This window comes from Centropristis striata, chromosome 5, assembly GCF_030273125.1.
Source record: "Centropristis striata isolate RG_2023a ecotype Rhode Island chromosome 5, C.striata_1.0, whole genome shotgun sequence".
Lineage (NCBI taxonomy): Eukaryota > Metazoa > Chordata > Actinopteri > Perciformes > Serranidae > Centropristis > Centropristis striata.
This window is the reverse complement of record NC_081521.1, coordinates 4,498,188-4,515,365: the sequence shown is the minus strand read 5'-3', so window position 1 is coordinate 4,515,365 and position 17,178 is coordinate 4,498,188. Positions and strand designations below refer to the sequence as shown.

The following is a 17,178-nucleotide window of genomic DNA, read 5'->3' as shown; positions in this document are numbered from 1 at the left end:
CAGTATTTTTCACCATGACGCCTCGATGACTGTGCAGCTGTTTTCCAGATTGATTCGAGCGCTCTGAGCCTCAAACTAAAGACACGTTATATCTGAGAGTCCCAGCTGGTCACCGCTCTGAGAGCCATGACACATTTAAATGCTTCCACACACAAGCTCCTTCTTTATTTGGACTCCAAACAACTGAGCTGTTAGTTCATTAGTTTATACTTGGCAGGATTTAACCGATCAGTATGTGGGATGTGATGATGTGTGTGTCATATTTTTTAGGTGCAGAAATGTTTCATGATGTTTTTATGAATTTATGAAGTGAAATGCTCCCAGACTGGTTGAAATATACAAACATTTAAAACTGAGCTTCTTACATGTGAGTGGATGAGTTGACAAGGTTTGTTTGGGTTTTATTTATTTATTTATTTATGTTGTTTTGCTAATTACAGCAATAATTATAATAATAATAAAAAGAATAACAATAAATAATAACTTTCACTATAATAATAATAATAATAATAATAATAATAATAATAACAACAATAAATAATAACCATCATCATCATTATTATAATAATAATAGTAATAATGTCAGGGTTTGCTTGGCTTTTATTTATTTATCCATCTATTTATCTATCTATCTATCTATTTATTTATTTATTTATTTTATTTTATTTTGTTGTTGTTGTTGAATACAACAATAATTATAATAATGAATAATAACAATAAATAATAGCCATCACTATAATAATAATAATAATAATAATAATAATAATAATAATAATAATAATAATAATAATAATAATAATAACATCAGGGTTTGCTTGGCCTTTTGCAAAAAACAATAATGATGAAAATAATAATGATAATAATAACCCTCATCATCATCATCATCATCATCATCATCATCATCAACATCATTATTATTGTTATCATTATTATTATTATTATTATTAATAATAATAATAATACTAACAATAATAATAATAATAATGTCAGGGTTTGCTTATCTTTTTGTTTATTCTTGTATTAATACAATATTAAATAATTATAATAATAAATAATAACAATAAATAATAATATAAATAATAATAATATCAGGGTTCTCTTGACTTTAATTTAGTTAGTTTTTTATAATTTTGTTTTATACATCATCAACAACAACAACAACAACAACAACAATAATAATAATAATAATAACTTCATTTGTATAGCACTTTAAAATACAGTTTAAAATCGCTTCACAAAAAAAGATAAAATTATACACACAGTCAAGATAAAAACAAGAAGAAACTAATTAAAAAACATACATAAAAAACACATATTATGTACATAATATGTCTGATACAAACCAGAAAAACAACAGATATGTGAGTTGTGATTCAAAGCAAAAAACAGTTCCTAACCTGCGTTCCTCAGCTGCTGCTGCTGCTCTAATGTAAAACAGTCAGTTTCTATTTGTAAAATGCAGCCTGTTGGAACAGTAAGCAGCATCCTGTCTAAGGAGACTTTTAGAATAAATATACGATACAATAAATATGGAAACATCAAAGAAATATGATGCCTGAGGGTTTGAGCTGGCAGCTGCTTCATGCATCTCTCATGTTAAAGTAGTGTAAACCATCTGACGGCAGGTGTTTGAACACTGTATGCTGCTGATATGTTTACAGCTGTTATTATATTTCAGCCTCAGGTGTGTGTTTGCTCTGCTGTGAGGAGGTGGATGTGTGTTTAAGGTGGGCGACTGATCGAATACAACCCGGAGATGATCACAGCGTCTGTGTGTGTGTGCTGTTTGTGGTGAACAAAATATATATGTTTGCTCTCGCTCAGTGTGCACATCTTGCCGATGTCTGGATATTTGTATTGACACTGGTGTCAGAGACTTGATATGTGGATTAGTGTCTCTGACAGGCCTGACATCCAGCTCTAATGTCAATATACAACAGCAGCCATCACTTGCTCTCCCCCATCCTGCACTGCAAAAAAAAGTGTGTCTAAAAACAAGATAAAAGCACTAAATCTGAGGGACATTATCTTGCTGCATGGACAGATAATTTCACTTCACAAGATTTCTTAAATTAAGATTATTAAATCTAGAAATAAGCATGTTGAACGCTTAAAATAAGAAATAACTCTTAACGCTTTGATGCACAACATGGGTCTAAAGTTGGGTCTTAGTTTTTATGTTTATATCTTTGCAATAAATTATTTTCATCATTCAGTATTCCAGGTTTTCCTCAATTAGTTTGTTTTTTATCATCATACATCCTAATTTTATGTTTTCCTTTATTATTTTTTTTAATAAAATCCCTTTTTGTGTCACTGCTCTTCTAATGCACAACATGGGTCAAAAATGACACATATCCATTTTTTAGCTAAGTAGCTTGCTAAGCTAACTACTTAGCTAACTTCTTGGCTAAGTATTTAGCTAAGTAGCTTGCTAAGCTAAATACTTAGTTAACTTCTTGGCTAAGTATTTAGCTAAGCAGCGTGCTAAGCTAACTACTTAGCTTACTTCTTGGCTAAGTTTCTTGCTAAGCTAACTACTTAGCTAACTTCTTGGCTATGTACTTAGCTTAGCAAGCTACTTAGCCAAGTAGTTAGCTATGTAATAATACAAAAACGATTTTTCTTCATAAAGTATGAGAGGCAAAATGGAAATAATGATGTGTTGTTATCAAAAACAAGATATTTAAAGAATACTTGGAATATTCAATCATAAAAAAAGTTGATATCAAAAGATAGAGCACAAACACACAGCAGCATTAAATAACATGGGACATGAATGAGGGTCATTGTTCACCCATGTTGTGCATTAGAAGAGATGTCAATATGTTGTGCATCAAAGGGTTAAAACAAGATAAATTAAAGCAGCGATGAACTGGCCCGAGCAGAGTGACCTGACAATTATTTGTTTCTTACCAAGATAAAAAAAACTTTAGATTTAGAAGTGTTAGATAATTTATCTTGTTTTAAGAGTTATTTTCTTATTTTAAGCGTTCAACATGCTTATTTCTAGATTTAATAATCTTAATTTAAGAAATCTTGTCAAGGTAAATTATCTGTCCATGCAGCAAGATCATTTCCCTCAGATTTAGTGTTTTTATCTGGTTTTTAGACACACCTTTTTTGCAGTGTGATCAGTTGGGAACCAACAAAATTGACAGCTTTAACCCAGTGATGTGTAGAGATATTGGCAGGATGGGGGAGAGAAAGTGATGTATATTGACATTTGAGCTGGATGTCTGAGACACCAATCCACATATCAAGTCTCTGACTCCTCAAGACCATAACACCACACTGCAAAAAAAGGTGTGTCTAAAAACAAAATAAAAACACTAAATCTGAGGGAAATGATCTTGCTGCATGGACAGATAATTTCACTTGACAAGATTTAATAAATTAAGATGATTAAATCTAGAAATAAGCATATTGTACGCTTAAAATAAAAAATAACTCTTAAAACAAGATACATTTTCTAACACTTACAAATCTAAAGGTTTTTTTTTTATCTTGGTAAGAAACATGTCAGGTCACTCTGCTCGGGCCAGTTCATCGCTGCTTGCAGCTTTAAATTATCTTGTTTTAAGAGTTAATTTCTTATTTTAAGCGTTCAACATGCTTATTTCTAATTCTAATAATCTTAATTTAAGAAATCTTGTCAAGTGAAATTATCTTTCCATGCAGCAAGATCATTTCCCTCAGATTTAGTGTTTTCATTTTGTTTTTAGACACACCTTTTTTGCAGTGCAGGCACCTGGGCCTGAACCTGACCCCATTTCTTTAATATATTTGCTTTGGCCCACTCACACGACTTAAGTCCTTCTTACTTCTTACTGTGCCATTCCTCAGAGGTGAACGCTGTAAGAAGAGCTGGTTAGCTTCACCCCCCCACCCTCCACTGGTGCTGTTAGAAGTAGGTCGACCCAGGCAGCATCACCCCCCACTGACGCAGATACATACAGGAGAGTCCACAGATGTTGCCTCATGTAACCACAACCACACCACAACCACAAGCTGTTTCCACTACTGGCCAATACCCGGAATGAGGCTGGTCTCACTCGCCAAAACGCCCCTATTTTGAATATGAGCCGTCGGAGCGGACTTTTGTCTGGAGTTTTTTCGTCCCTGTAGAAGAGCAGGGTCTTTTTTCTCCCCTGAAAAAAGCCTGGTTACTGATTGGATAGAACGCTAAGCAGGATGTGATGTAGTACCCTCCACGACAACAACACGCGCCATTTGTAAAAGCCGGCGAAGCAGTGTTGCCAACTTAGCAACTTTGTTGCTATATTTAGCGACTTTTCAGACCCCCTTAGAGACTATTTTTCAAGAAAGCGACTGGCGACAAATCCAGTGACTTTTTCTGGTGTTATTGGAGACTTTTGGAGTGGCACAGTCCTCCTGCAGCAGTCTCTCCCAGCTGCAGAGCCGGAGGGGATGTTAATTTACTAAGATTGCTAATAGGCTAACAGTTAGCTCTGTAGCAGTACAGTGTGTATGTGCTGCTGCTGCAGGAGGTGTTCACTTAGCGATCTCTGTTTGTTTACAACAAGCACCGGACACTCTGTGCACAGTTAGTGATGCCGGTTAATTCACCATCACTATGTTTATGATCAGTGGAGACACTGTGCATAATTAGCCATGCTGCTTTCTTTATGATGAGCTGCTTACTTTGTGCACAGTTGTGTCTCCCATGTTTATATGGTGCAACTTTTTGTAATACTACGGTAAAACGATATCAGCACTGTTGATTTCACGTTTAAGATTGCCATTTTATTCCATATTTTACCGTAAAAAACCATTTATCATTTTACGGTCTTTTACTGTCATGGTTTAGCAGTTTTTCACTGTAAAATCTACAGACATTTTTTCCAGTGTGCTGTGGTTGTAACAAGGCTACAGACATGATACTCAGCTCTGTGTCTCTGAAAACTTCATGATAAAAATACATATTCGGGCCTGACGTGCAAACAGAATATCTGAACAAAGCACTTAAAACATGTCGCAGCAGTTTGCTTTGTGTTAGACAAAAAGACATCAGACAAAGCTTGTTAAAGCTCATTTCATTAATCATAACGTGACTCCCATCTGTTTAAAAACCTTCTAAGGTCGTGTTTAATCTACAAAGAGGCTATAAAAGCTAATGAGTTCATCTAATTCCAGCAACATCAATAGCTTTTCCTCCTGGCAGGTGCTTTAAATGCCAGAATTGTCATTTAGTGACTCAGAGAAGAGAACATGAAGGTTGTGATCTTTGTAAAATGTAATTGTGTTTGTGTCTTGCTGCAGGAGAGTTTGGAGTACATCTTCCTGATCATATTCACGTTAGAGTGCTTTCTGAAGATAGTGGCGTACGGGCTCGTGTTCCATGAAGGCGCCTATTTACGGAACTGTTGGAACATATTGGACTTTGTCATCGTCTTCATGGGGTAAGATGAGCTCTGAGCTGCAGGTGGAGATATATCTACACCACAGCTTCCCTTTTAACCCTCTGAGCTCCAACAAGCTGTTTCAGGGCCTTTTCTTTTTTACTCTTTTTACATGATACTCACTGTGGCCTTGAATTTAATTGCAATATAATAACCCTCTGAAGTCCAGGAGATTTTGGTTCAAATTCGTCAACTTCCTCTGCATTCATTTCTGTCTCTGATTAGCATCTTTCAGTCTGTCCTTATATCACATGCATGGCTCCTTTTTCTCCACACAAACTTGGCTATCAGTCAGATTTTTCATTTTATTTTAATTAACAAAGTATAAAGCTGCCAGGAACCCAAAATACAAACAAAAGACACAGGTTTCTATGGAAATGTACCATTTTTTTTTTTATTTTATTATTTTTTTATTTTTATTTATACACACAACACAGAAGAAAAAATAATAAGTAATACAACTATAAAACAGTCTTTTTGCATGTAAATTAACAATAGTAATAGTTTTCATTGTAGAAAGAAAATTCACATTTTAAAAATGGTCTAGAAACATAAATGTCACACTGTGAAAGCTCCTATAATTGCAGTTTCAACTGGCTTTCTCAGCTTGTCTACATATCATATATAAATAAAGTTATTACTGTAAATTAAACATGTGTATATTCAATAAATAGATGGACTCCAGAGGGTTAAGTCCTGCAGCTCTAGCACAGTTATAATGACATAAATCATTAAAAAAAAGAGTTGATTTCTCTGATAAATTTTTTTTTTAATTGGAATAAAATGGACTTAACACATTCACTTTTCCAAGTGAATCAGAAGCCTTTTTTGTCATTGCACAGAGTAACAAGTAATAGTACAACGAAATTTGCCATCAACCCGTCCAAAACATATAAAACACACATACAATATGACAGAGGTGGACAGGACAGGAAGACAGAGATGAAAGAAAAGAAATACAGCTCAACGTGAGGAGAGGAAAGAAGGAAACGGCACGTTTTGGTGGTAGAAAATGCTTTTAAAATATTATTCAAACTACATGCAACTAAAACTCTCAATTGGAGCCAATATTTTAGGTAAAAACTCACGATATTCAACAGTTGAAAAGTTTGAAAAGCATGAAAAAGCTCATGATGTCAATCCTGAAAATAAGTCTTGAAACAATAAGATAATTAAATAAACACATAATAATACTAATAAGCACTTAAAGCTATGGTCAGTAGGTAAATTATACTCAAAACAATATAATTAAGACACTATTGCTAGATATAAGAAGAAAATACTTGGTAGGCTTCATGTTTTTGCAGTGTAGGCCAACATCAAAAGTGCAAGATCTTTCTGCTGCATGCCTAATTTATAAAAGTAGGTAGACAGGTCTTATACCTACATTTGTAAACTTGATTTGTACTGTGGTGTGCTTTTATGAAATTTTGTACTTGAATGGGTGATGTGTGAAGTACAGTTATTGCTGTAGGCTATTTTATATCCTTGACATTTTTTTTTCTTTATTGTTTTACTATTTATTCTTTTGTTTTGAGACATGTTTATGATGAAACCAAAGAGGAATTTCCACTCAGTGGAAAACAAAGTTTTAGTATTTGTATTCGTAGACACTTATGGTTGGACTTTTGTTTCCCCCTCCAGTCTCTTTACCTTTGCATTGGATACCATCAATAAGATAGCAGGTGTGCCAATGGAGAAGGGCGGGGGGTTCGACATGAAGGCCCTGAGAGCCTTCAGAGTGCTGCGGCCCCTACGTCTCGTCTCTGGAGTCCCCAGTAAGACCCTCTTTTATAACCCAAACATACTGCAGCCCTGTGTCACACTGTGTGATTCATGTGGAAATTCTGTTTGTGTGGAGAAAGCTTTCTGGAGAAACTGCTGAGACTTTCTCTGTTTGACTGTTCTCACCCAGGTCTGCAGGTGGTGATGAACTCCATCCTCAAAGCCATGCTGCCTCTGCTGCACATCGCCCTGCTGGTCTTCTTACTGGTCACCATCTACGCCATCATGGGACTGGAGCTCTTCAAGTGCAAAATGCATAAAACCTGCTATTACACTGGCACAGGTGTGAATGAAGGGCACAACCAGCTACTGTTTCAACCCTCTGAACCACACCATTGAACCTTTAAAAACTGGCATTATTGTTGGAATTTGAACTTTTAGACACTCCTTGAACGGATGATATGTTACAAAAGTTCCCATTAGAAAAAGTAACCAACACAAAGCTTAAAATTGTGATATTTCTGTCAAAATCACTTTATTCATTTAACACATCGCTAAAAATAAACCATTTGGAATAACCAGATCCTGTTAAAAACATTAAATTCTGCTCCTCAGAGACACTGTGAAGCCATGATTGATTCTGCTGAGACGAACAAACACGTGACAAATATTGACTGAAAATCCGTTTACACAGAGCTGAGAGGAGAGGACAGGAGAGCTTGCAAAAATGGAAATAACTCAATATGTATAGCATGTGGAGACCCAATTTTTTTCCAATATTCATGACACTTGTGGGCTCTTGAAAAAGCGTTGTATATATATACATTTGATTCTATTCAAATTTTTTAAAAATAATTTATTCGATAAAATCAACTTGCGTTTTTTTCTATTGTCGTGATTTATGTCATTATAACTGTTATTCTGCACAAAGGATATTTTTGAGTTGTTCACACTTCTAGCCATGATTGTGCAGATTCCATAGAGGTGCAGGACCTTTATACTATATATATTGTTTACACAAAGCTGAGAGGAGAGGACAGGACAGGCTGGATTCATCAGAGAAATTAAACTTGCGTTTTTTCTTTCCTTATGATTCATGTCATCATATCTGGTATTCTGCATAAAAGACATTTTTCAGTTGTTCACACTGATTGTGTTGATTCGACAAAGCTGAAGGACTTATAGATTTTATATATTGCAACTAAAAAGGAAAAAAACACCCTGAAACAGCTTGAACAGCTACATTTATAGTCAATATATTAGCAGTAACAATTCCCTAAAAACTGATTTTCATCTTTTCTCCGTTGCCTGCAGGTATCTATGCTACAGCAGAAGCTGAGCTGCCTGCTCCGTGTGCTCAGGCGGGTAACGGACGGCGCTGCATTATCAACGGCTCAGAGTGTCGGCCGTACTGGGAGGGTCCCAACAACGGCATCACCCACTTTGATAACATCGGCTTCGCCATGCTGACAGTCTTCCAGTGCATCACCATGGAGGGATGGACCAAAGTGCTCTACTGGGTCAGTCACTGGTGTTTTTCACTTTGTGGGGAATTTGTGCTTTTGCCTCCAAAACACTGACATTTATCTACATTTTAAGTATTTATTTTGCAAAGTATACCTCAGATCAGAAGCCTTTATTGTAATTGCACAGAGTAACAAGTACTAGTACAACGAGATTAGCCATCAACCCGTCCAAATGTATACTTAAAACACACATACAATATGACAGAGGTGGACAGAGATAAATGTATGTATGTTTGCATATCTGTAGCTGTTTGAGAGTTTGAGTGTGTAAGCCTGAGACCCGCCTTTGCCCAGTACCTAATCAGTCTGTGTCTCAGCTCGCTGGAAAGCGATAACATAGCAGTTGCTATGGAGACAGCTTTGCTTAGGCCCCAGACAGCAGCAGACAGTCACCAGGTGTATGTAGGAGGTTGAGGGGGCAGGGGAAGTAGAGAAGATCTGTCTTGCTGCAGTGCACATCCAGGGGAATTTTATCCAGTAACAGACTTGAGCCAGGGCTGTTTAGGGGAGGCAAGATAAGATTGGAATTTGGGCTTAGGCGAAAGTGTTCATATTGTCCATACTGGTCTCCGGATCGATCCAGTTGCTTTTCCAGGGCCGTCAATCTATCCCAGATTTTATCCAAAGTGCTGTTTGTGACCACAGTCTGAGTGGCGACAGCTCTGCCCATCGCATCAATCATCATAATATTCACCTAACAGAATGTGCTGTCTTTCAGGTGAATGATGCCATAGGGAACGAATGGCCCTGGATCTACTTTGTTCCTCTCATCCTGCTGGGTTCCTTCTTTGTGCTCAATCTGGTTCTGGGCGTGCTCAGTGGGTAAGACAACCTCTACCTTCTATCCTTTCTTACTGTCTCCATCTGGCCTTTCACACGCTAAAAAACCCCCCAAAAAAAACCTACATGCTGCTTCTTTACACTCAGAGAGTTTACCAAAGAGCGAGAGAAGGCCCGGTCGCGTGGAGAGTTTCAGAAGCTGCGAGAGCGTCAGCAGCTGGATGAAGACGTGCACGGCTACATGGAGTGGATCACTCACGCTGAAGTCCTGGACGCCGACAGAGAGGGCAAAGGTCAGCACGATTAACCATCTCACTCCCCTTCACATGTAGAGATACTTTGTTTATAAATGAATAAGCCATGATAATCACTCCACAAACCTTTATTAGTTCTGAAGACATGCTCCATAATAAAAATCGTTGAAACCAAGTAAAAATGTCCTTCTCCACAGAAATTATGAGACATTTAGAGCTGGAGAAAATAAGATTCTTACTCAAAATCAGGAAACAAAGTTCTATAGAATTTGTGAACCATTTATTGATTATTTTAACCAGAACAGATTATCTGAGGGCAAGTTATAGAAGTGCTCTTAATAGAAGGAAATCTGTCTACTTTTCATTTTGAGTTGTTAATACAACTTAAATTACCTTTTTACGTAAACGTGTTCTTGTATATGTGCATGGTGCCTGTAGTGTCTGATATGTTTTATGTTCAAAATTAGGAAAATCAATTAAAAAAAAATAAAAATGTCTCCTCCTGCCAGGACTCCTCCCTCTAACCAGCGACTCTGATGGCGACAGCCTGTACGGCCTGGAAGGGAAGAGTAAAATCATCTACTACTAGTGAGTCTGCAGTTTTTATAAACGTATGAATATTTACAGTACATGCATGTTTCACAAAGACTGGGTTCAGTAAGCTGGGGTTGTTTTTGTGTTTAGCCGCCTGGCGCGTCGCTGGAACCGTTTCTTCAGGATGAAGTGTCTGGTGTACGTGAAAAGTAAAAAATTCTACTGGTTGGTGATGTTCCTCGTCCTCCTCAACACTCTGACCATCGCAACAGAGCACCACCACCAGTCAGAGTCACTCACTGCCCTACAAGGTTTAGTACATTTATTATTCATGTGTTGTAGGGCTGGGCGATATATCGATATAAAAAAATATATTGATTTAAAAAAAAAATGTGATGTGGAATTAGACCAAATCGCATGCATCGATATAGTTCAATTTTCTTTCTTTCTTTTATATATAAATGCTGCCCTTACTAGGGTTAGTCATATTTAGTTCTTTTGTAATGTTCATTATTCTTTTCTCATATATATATATATATGTGTGTGTGTGTGTGTGTGTGTGTGCATATATATATATATATATATATATATATGAGAAAAGAATAATGAACATTACAAAAGAACTAAATATGACTAACCCTAGTAAGGGCAGCATTTATATATAAAAGAAAGAAAGAAAATTGAACTATATCGATATATATATGGTCTAATTCCATATCACATTTTTTCATTGGAGCTTTGATTTTTTTTAAAAGGTTCTCCTGTTGTTATACAGTATTTATGTTCACTTAAATAAATGGTTTCAATAAAACTACTTATGAAATATCATATTTGGCTTTGACTTTGACTTGACATTTGCTCTTTGCAAATATAATATTAGGATATTTATCGTATATCGATATTCAGCTTAAATATATAATGTGATATGAATTTTGGTCCATATCGCCCAGCCCTAATGTGTTGGGGTTTTTTTTTTATATCAGTTCAATTGTTTCCAGCTTCTTCATCTTCTCCTCTCTCCTCCCAACAGATGTGGCCAGTCGGGTTCTGCTGGTGCTGTTTGTCATAGAGATGTTTGTGAAGATGTATGCTCTGGGTCCCCGAGCATACTTCATGTCCCTGTTCAACCGCTTCGACTTCTTCGTGGTGCTGTGTGGCATCCTGGAGATGATCATGTTCTCTGCAGGAGCCGTGGCTCCGCTGGGTTTCTCTGTGCTCAGGTGCATCCGACTGCTGAGGATCCTCAAAGTCACCAAGTAAGCCACGCCCCCTCAAAATAACATGTTGCATTAAATTAATAGTAATGTGATTTCTTTCTCTGATAAGCTGTGTATCTTTGGTGAGCTTTTAAAGAAACGTTCCAGGGTTCAGGTTAATATAATAATATAATATAATCTTCTTCCTGTTCTGCAGGTACTGGACCTCTCTGAGTAACCTCGTGGCCTCTCTCCTCAACTCTGTGCGCTCCATCGCCTCCTTGCTCCTTCTTCTCTTCCTCTTCATCGTCATTTTCTCGCTCCTTGGCATGCAGGTGTTTGGAGGGAAGTTTAACTTCGCCGACCACAGACCCAAACGTAGTAACTTTGACAACTTCCCCCAGGCCCTCATCAGCGTGTTCCAGGTGAGTTTAGACTCTCATTCCTAGATCTACACTCTAAACTCTGAGCAACGATTTCAGATCCATTGTGTAAATTAAGTGCATCCACAGGAGCAGCATCCTTTCGTATCTGACATTAATAAGTTATCGTTTGTTTTTTAACACTTTTAGGTCCTAACAGGAGAGGACTGGACCACCATCATGTACAACGGCATCATGGCCTACGGTGGGCCGGTCTTTCCTGGGATCCTGGTTGCCATTTACTTTATTGTCCTCTTCGTCTGTGGAAACTGTATCCTTCACATACACTCACATTGTAATCTAGGATTTAAGGAGACTAAAAAGATGCTACCGCTTAGTTCACCCTTTGGAGTTTGGGGCTATTTTGTTTGTTTTTTAATATTTTTCATTCTGCCTGCATATACACTTACTTCAAATAGCCGTGTTTCCACTAGGGGGAAAAGTGGCCACGCCCTCTCAATGTCCGCTGACTCTGAATGTCTCCATTACAAAAAGGCCTCCAGAGGGATTTAGAGACTCTGGAGGTGACGTTTAGTTTTTGACCGCCGCGTAAACGCTTAGCAACAGTTTCGACCGTGACGTCACAGATTAAACACGAGAGACGCAACTGTGGTCGCCGTCGCTAACTGTGCACAACGTCAGCAGCTGATCATAAACAAAGCAGCATGGCTAATTATGCACAGCGTCTCCTGATCATAAACATAGTGATGTGAATTAACCGGCATCACTAACTGTGCACAGTGTCTGGTGCTTGTTGTAAACAAACAGAGATCGCTAAGTGAACACCTCCTGCAGCAACAGCACATACACACTGTACTGCTACAGAGCTAACTGTTAGCCTGTTAGCACATACACACTGTACTGCTACAGAGCTAACTGTTAGCCTATTAGCAATTTGCAGACTGCACCATAAGGGGTTAACATCCCCTCTGGCTCTGTAGCTGGGAGAGACTGCTGCAGGAGGAATGTGCCGCTTCGACTCGTTCTTACTCTTCTTAACGAGTCGCCGGCCCCCACGGCTCGTTAAGAAGAGTAGATTTACTAAAGACTTTTAGTTTTTAGTCTGGGACTGGGAAAATCTTTCGGTGTAAGCCCAGCATTCCTCAGGCTGGTTGAGTATCTATAGATAAAGATGGAGATTTGTACAGATCAAAAAGGATTATTTCTACCCTTGTAAATGTCTTTACTATATTTTGGATTCAGTTTGTTTTCATGTAAAACAACACAGACATTTTCTGGGTGAGCACTAGTGTAAGTGTGAAAGAGGCTTCAGTCTGGACCAGAGTGGTGGCCTCCTGACTGACCTCTGCCATAAGTTTGGCTAAAACTAATATACATTACAATATTGTTAAAAAACGATCTAGTTTTTGTTTTTCCTGAGCTCAGTGCGATCAGATATCCTGCTCAATGTGTTCTTGGCCATCGCCGTGGATAACCTGGCGGAGGCTGAGAGTTTGACTTCAGCTCAGAAAGAAAAGGCCGAGGAGAAGCTGAAGAGAAAACTGCGCAGGTGAAAGAATAAAATAATATTTAATCCAATTAATGATCTGCTCTGTCTCCTCACAGCTAAACTATTACTACTTCTCTTTGTTCCAGGACCAAAATGCCCGACAAGACGGATGAGGAGAGGGAGAGGATGGCGAAGAAACTGGCGGATCAGAGAGCCAAGATGGAGGGCATGCCCACTACAGCAAAGGTTCACGCTGTTTCTGCTGTCAGATCTTATATTTACTCTTGGGAATAAAGTATTAATTCAGCTTTTTGCTTTGTTTCTTCAGCTCAAAGTTGACGAGTTTGAGTCCAACGTCAATGAAGTGAAAGATCCGTTCCCACCTGATGACTTCCCAGGTAATAAATGTCTAAACTTCTACTTTTTTCTTTGCATTTGACCTCTTAAAGCTCTGACATTTCTCAGCGGTGTAGTTGTGGCAGAAGGAGGTCACTGATGGAATATTAATTTCACTGGCAGATCACCAGCGCTGCTTTCTTGGATATGTTACAGTTTAAGTTTAGTAAGCCGTCATTATTATTAGACGGAGCCAGTTTATAGCTCAGTCTAAAGTTAGGCTTTTTTCACACTACTCTGCTGACGACCATATAAAGTCTATGAGAGGATTCAGTCTAGATTCCCTTACTCCTACAAGTTTAATTTCATTTGCTGGATCGTTTTTCTTGAAATTGATTGAAATCTTATTTTTTTATTTTTTTCAAGACCATAAATAAACAAACCAACAAAAGAATAGTACATAAGAAAACAGTTGATTTTCATGTGTGAATTTATCTACATACCAATGCACATAAATTATTATTACTTAATGATTATTTTGATTGATGATTATTTTTTAAAACTATTTTTATTGTAATTTCTTTTGTGTGTAACTATTAAATACTTCATCTACCTACATTGTATTTAAGGGGACTTATACATATAATTATTTCATTTTAAAAAACATCAAATTATTATTATTTTGTTTAGTATTTATACATTTACACATTTCGTCAATATTGAGCAGAACATATTCTAAATACAACCATTTTTTTTCTAAAGTTTGTATTTTTTTCTCATTTTAGTTCACATTTATTTTCCTGTATATAATCAGATTTTTATGGGGAAAAAAATACTGGTTACACCAACTGACTGCGTTAGATCACGTCATTGACCCATATATATATATATAGGATGACTAAGATGGCTAATAAGTTAATTTCTCATTGCATTATATGATGTTGTGTCTGTTTTTCTTCCACGTGGCAGGTGATGACGAGGAGGTGGAGCCTGAGATCCCCATCAGCCCTCGGCCCCGCCCGATGGCCGACCTGCAGCTGAAGGAAGAAGCCGTCCCGCTGCCTGAAGCCAGCTCCTTTTTCATTTTTGGCCCTCAGAACAAGTAGGAACCAGACACCACAACCTTAGAGTGGTTATATTTCAGTGTTTTCTCACGCTGTTGCATGACAAGCACAACAGTTTATTTGTTTATTGTTTATTTAAAAGGATCCCAATTAGCTGACGCCAAGACGACAGCTAGTCTTCCTGGTGTCCAGACAATAATTTTTAATAGAATATCACAGGCATTACAAACTCAAGTCATTAGAAAAATATATAAAAATGAAAAAAAGAAAAGAAAAAGAAAGCATTAGTCTTGTATTACATAGCCCAACCACACTCAAATAAAATGACGATATAATTAAGGTGTTCGAATACGAATCAAATACATTCTTAATCTTCTTTTAAAACCAGACTTTCCCTTTATTTCACCAACCTGGAAGACTGTTTCAAAGCGTAATCGACCTATAAAATACTGACAACTTCAAAGAAACAGTCTCAGGTAGAGGTAGAGTAATCAGTCCACTATTTGTCCCTTGAGTGTTATAAAAATGAGTATTTGAGCGGTAAATTATATTATTATAAAAATATTTAGCAGATTAGCATTAGCATTAGCAGATAGTCTATCCTTGACTCTTAACCAGGTGAGACGTCCATGCATTTCTCCAACACTACTTCTTGGAGAACAACCAAGAACCATTATTGCAGCCTTGTTTTTGAGCCACTTTTAAACTGTTTAAAAAAACTGTTGGATGCAGCAGACGAAACAACTGATCAGTAATCAAGATGACATAAAACCAATGAACAGCTTCATTACTTGATGAAACAACTGTGGGTTGAGAAATGGAGCACGTTTACGCGTTATGGCAACAACTCTTCCCATTTTGGCAACAACTCTGTGACTTGATTTAACTCAATATCAACATATTTGTTGCAGGTTCCGTAAACTGTGCTACAAGATCATCAACGCCTCCTCCTTCACCAACTTAATCCTCCTCTTCATCCTGCTCTCCTCCATCTCCCTGGCAGCTGAGGACCCCATCGACCCCAAGTCCTACAGGAACCAGGTGACCATCAGTTCTCACACCTACACATGTGACATTATCTGGTAAAAGAAGACAACATCTGCTAACAGCTTTGTGCTTCTCCTGCAGATCTTGGCCTATGCTGATATTGTCTTCACTACTGTGTTCACCATAGAGATTGTACTGAAGGTAACATACTTTATATTTTATGTACTGTGTTTAAAGGGTGAGGGTGGTTTCTTTGCAGCATTTGTTCCACTGAGATACCAAATTCAGAACCTGAAAGAATCTATGCAAACCTACTTTTTTACAGCTGACTTGCAAACATTAAACTCAGTGATCTGTGTGTCAGTAATGGCAGAAATAAACTCTTAACATTTTCAACATTAGGGCTGCAACTGGCACTAATCAATGAATCTGTCAATCATTTTCTTAATTGATGGATTAAATATTTGGTCTATAAAATGTCCTAGAACAACAGTTCAATAGATATTAAGTTTAATATTTTATAAGCTCAAAAAAAGGTGGAATGAGTGGATTTATGCTCTTTTTACTTTTACTTTACACAATAAGCCTGTTTTTGTGTTTGACTATAATGTGTCTGATTGACAGATGACGGTATACGGAGCGTTCATGCATGAAGGATCCTTCTGCCGTAACTCCTTCAACATCCTGGATCTGATTGTGGTTGGAGTCTCTCTGCTTTCTATGGGAATGGAGTGAGTAAAAATTATGAGATGTATTATAAGCCGTGTTTCCTTTAGGGGGAAGAGTGGCCACCGGGAAAGTCTAAACACGGGAGACGTAACTGCGGCCGCCATCGCTAACTGTGCACAACGTCAGCAGCTGATCATAAACAAAGCAGCATGGCTAATTATGCACAGTGTCTCAGCTGATCATAAACATAGTGATGGTGAATTAACCGGCATCACTAACTGTGCACAGAGTGTCCGGTTCTTGTTGTAAACAAACAGAGATCGCTAAGTGAACACCTCCTGCAGCAGCAGCACATACACACTGTACTGCTACAGAGCTAACTGTTAGCCTGTTAGCAATTTGCAGACCGGATGCTAAGGGGTTAACATCCCCTCTGGCTCTGCAGCTGGGAGAGACTGCTGCAGGAGGACTGTTCCGCTTTGACCCGTTCTTACTCTTCTTAACGAGCTGCAGCTCCAAAAGTCTCCAATAACACCAGAAAAAGTCACTGGATTTGTCTCCAGTCGCTTTCTTGAAAAATAGTCTCTAAGGGGGTCTGAAAAGTCGCTAAATATAGCAACAAAGTCGCTAAGTTGGCAACACTGCTTCACCAGCTTTTACAAATGGCGCGTGTTGTTATGGTGTAGAGTACTACCTCACATCCTGCTTAGCGTTCTATCCAATCAGCAACTAGTTTTTCTTCAGGGGAGAAAAAAGACCCTGCTCTGGACGGCTCGTATTCAAATTAGGGGCATTTTGGCAAGTGAGACAAG

General features: G+C 37.8%; 1 protein-coding gene across 1 annotated transcript in view; it reads left to right on the top strand.

Annotated features, from left to right (window-relative positions):
* Positions 1-17,178, top strand: part of LOC131971831 (dihydropyridine-sensitive L-type skeletal muscle calcium channel subunit alpha-1-like) — a 40,451-nt gene that overhangs the window by 5,593 nt on the left and 17,680 nt on the right. Inside the window, exons 3-20 of the mRNA XM_059333463.1 lie at positions 5,284-5,423; positions 7,068-7,201; positions 7,339-7,491; positions 8,463-8,668; positions 9,393-9,496; positions 9,602-9,747; positions 10,218-10,296; positions 10,393-10,553; positions 11,273-11,498; positions 11,656-11,863; positions 12,011-12,131; positions 13,256-13,370; positions 13,457-13,556; positions 13,639-13,708; positions 14,616-14,748; positions 15,622-15,751; positions 15,839-15,898; positions 16,322-16,428. Coding sequence (XP_059189446.1) covers positions 5,284-5,423; positions 7,068-7,201; positions 7,339-7,491; positions 8,463-8,668; positions 9,393-9,496; positions 9,602-9,747; positions 10,218-10,296; positions 10,393-10,553; positions 11,273-11,498; positions 11,656-11,863; positions 12,011-12,131; positions 13,256-13,370; positions 13,457-13,556; positions 13,639-13,708; positions 14,616-14,748; positions 15,622-15,751; positions 15,839-15,898; positions 16,322-16,428 — 2,393 coding nt within the window. The remainder of the gene's footprint in view (positions 1-5,283; positions 5,424-7,067; positions 7,202-7,338; positions 7,492-8,462; positions 8,669-9,392; positions 9,497-9,601; positions 9,748-10,217; positions 10,297-10,392; positions 10,554-11,272; positions 11,499-11,655; positions 11,864-12,010; positions 12,132-13,255; positions 13,371-13,456; positions 13,557-13,638; positions 13,709-14,615; positions 14,749-15,621; positions 15,752-15,838; positions 15,899-16,321; positions 16,429-17,178) is intronic.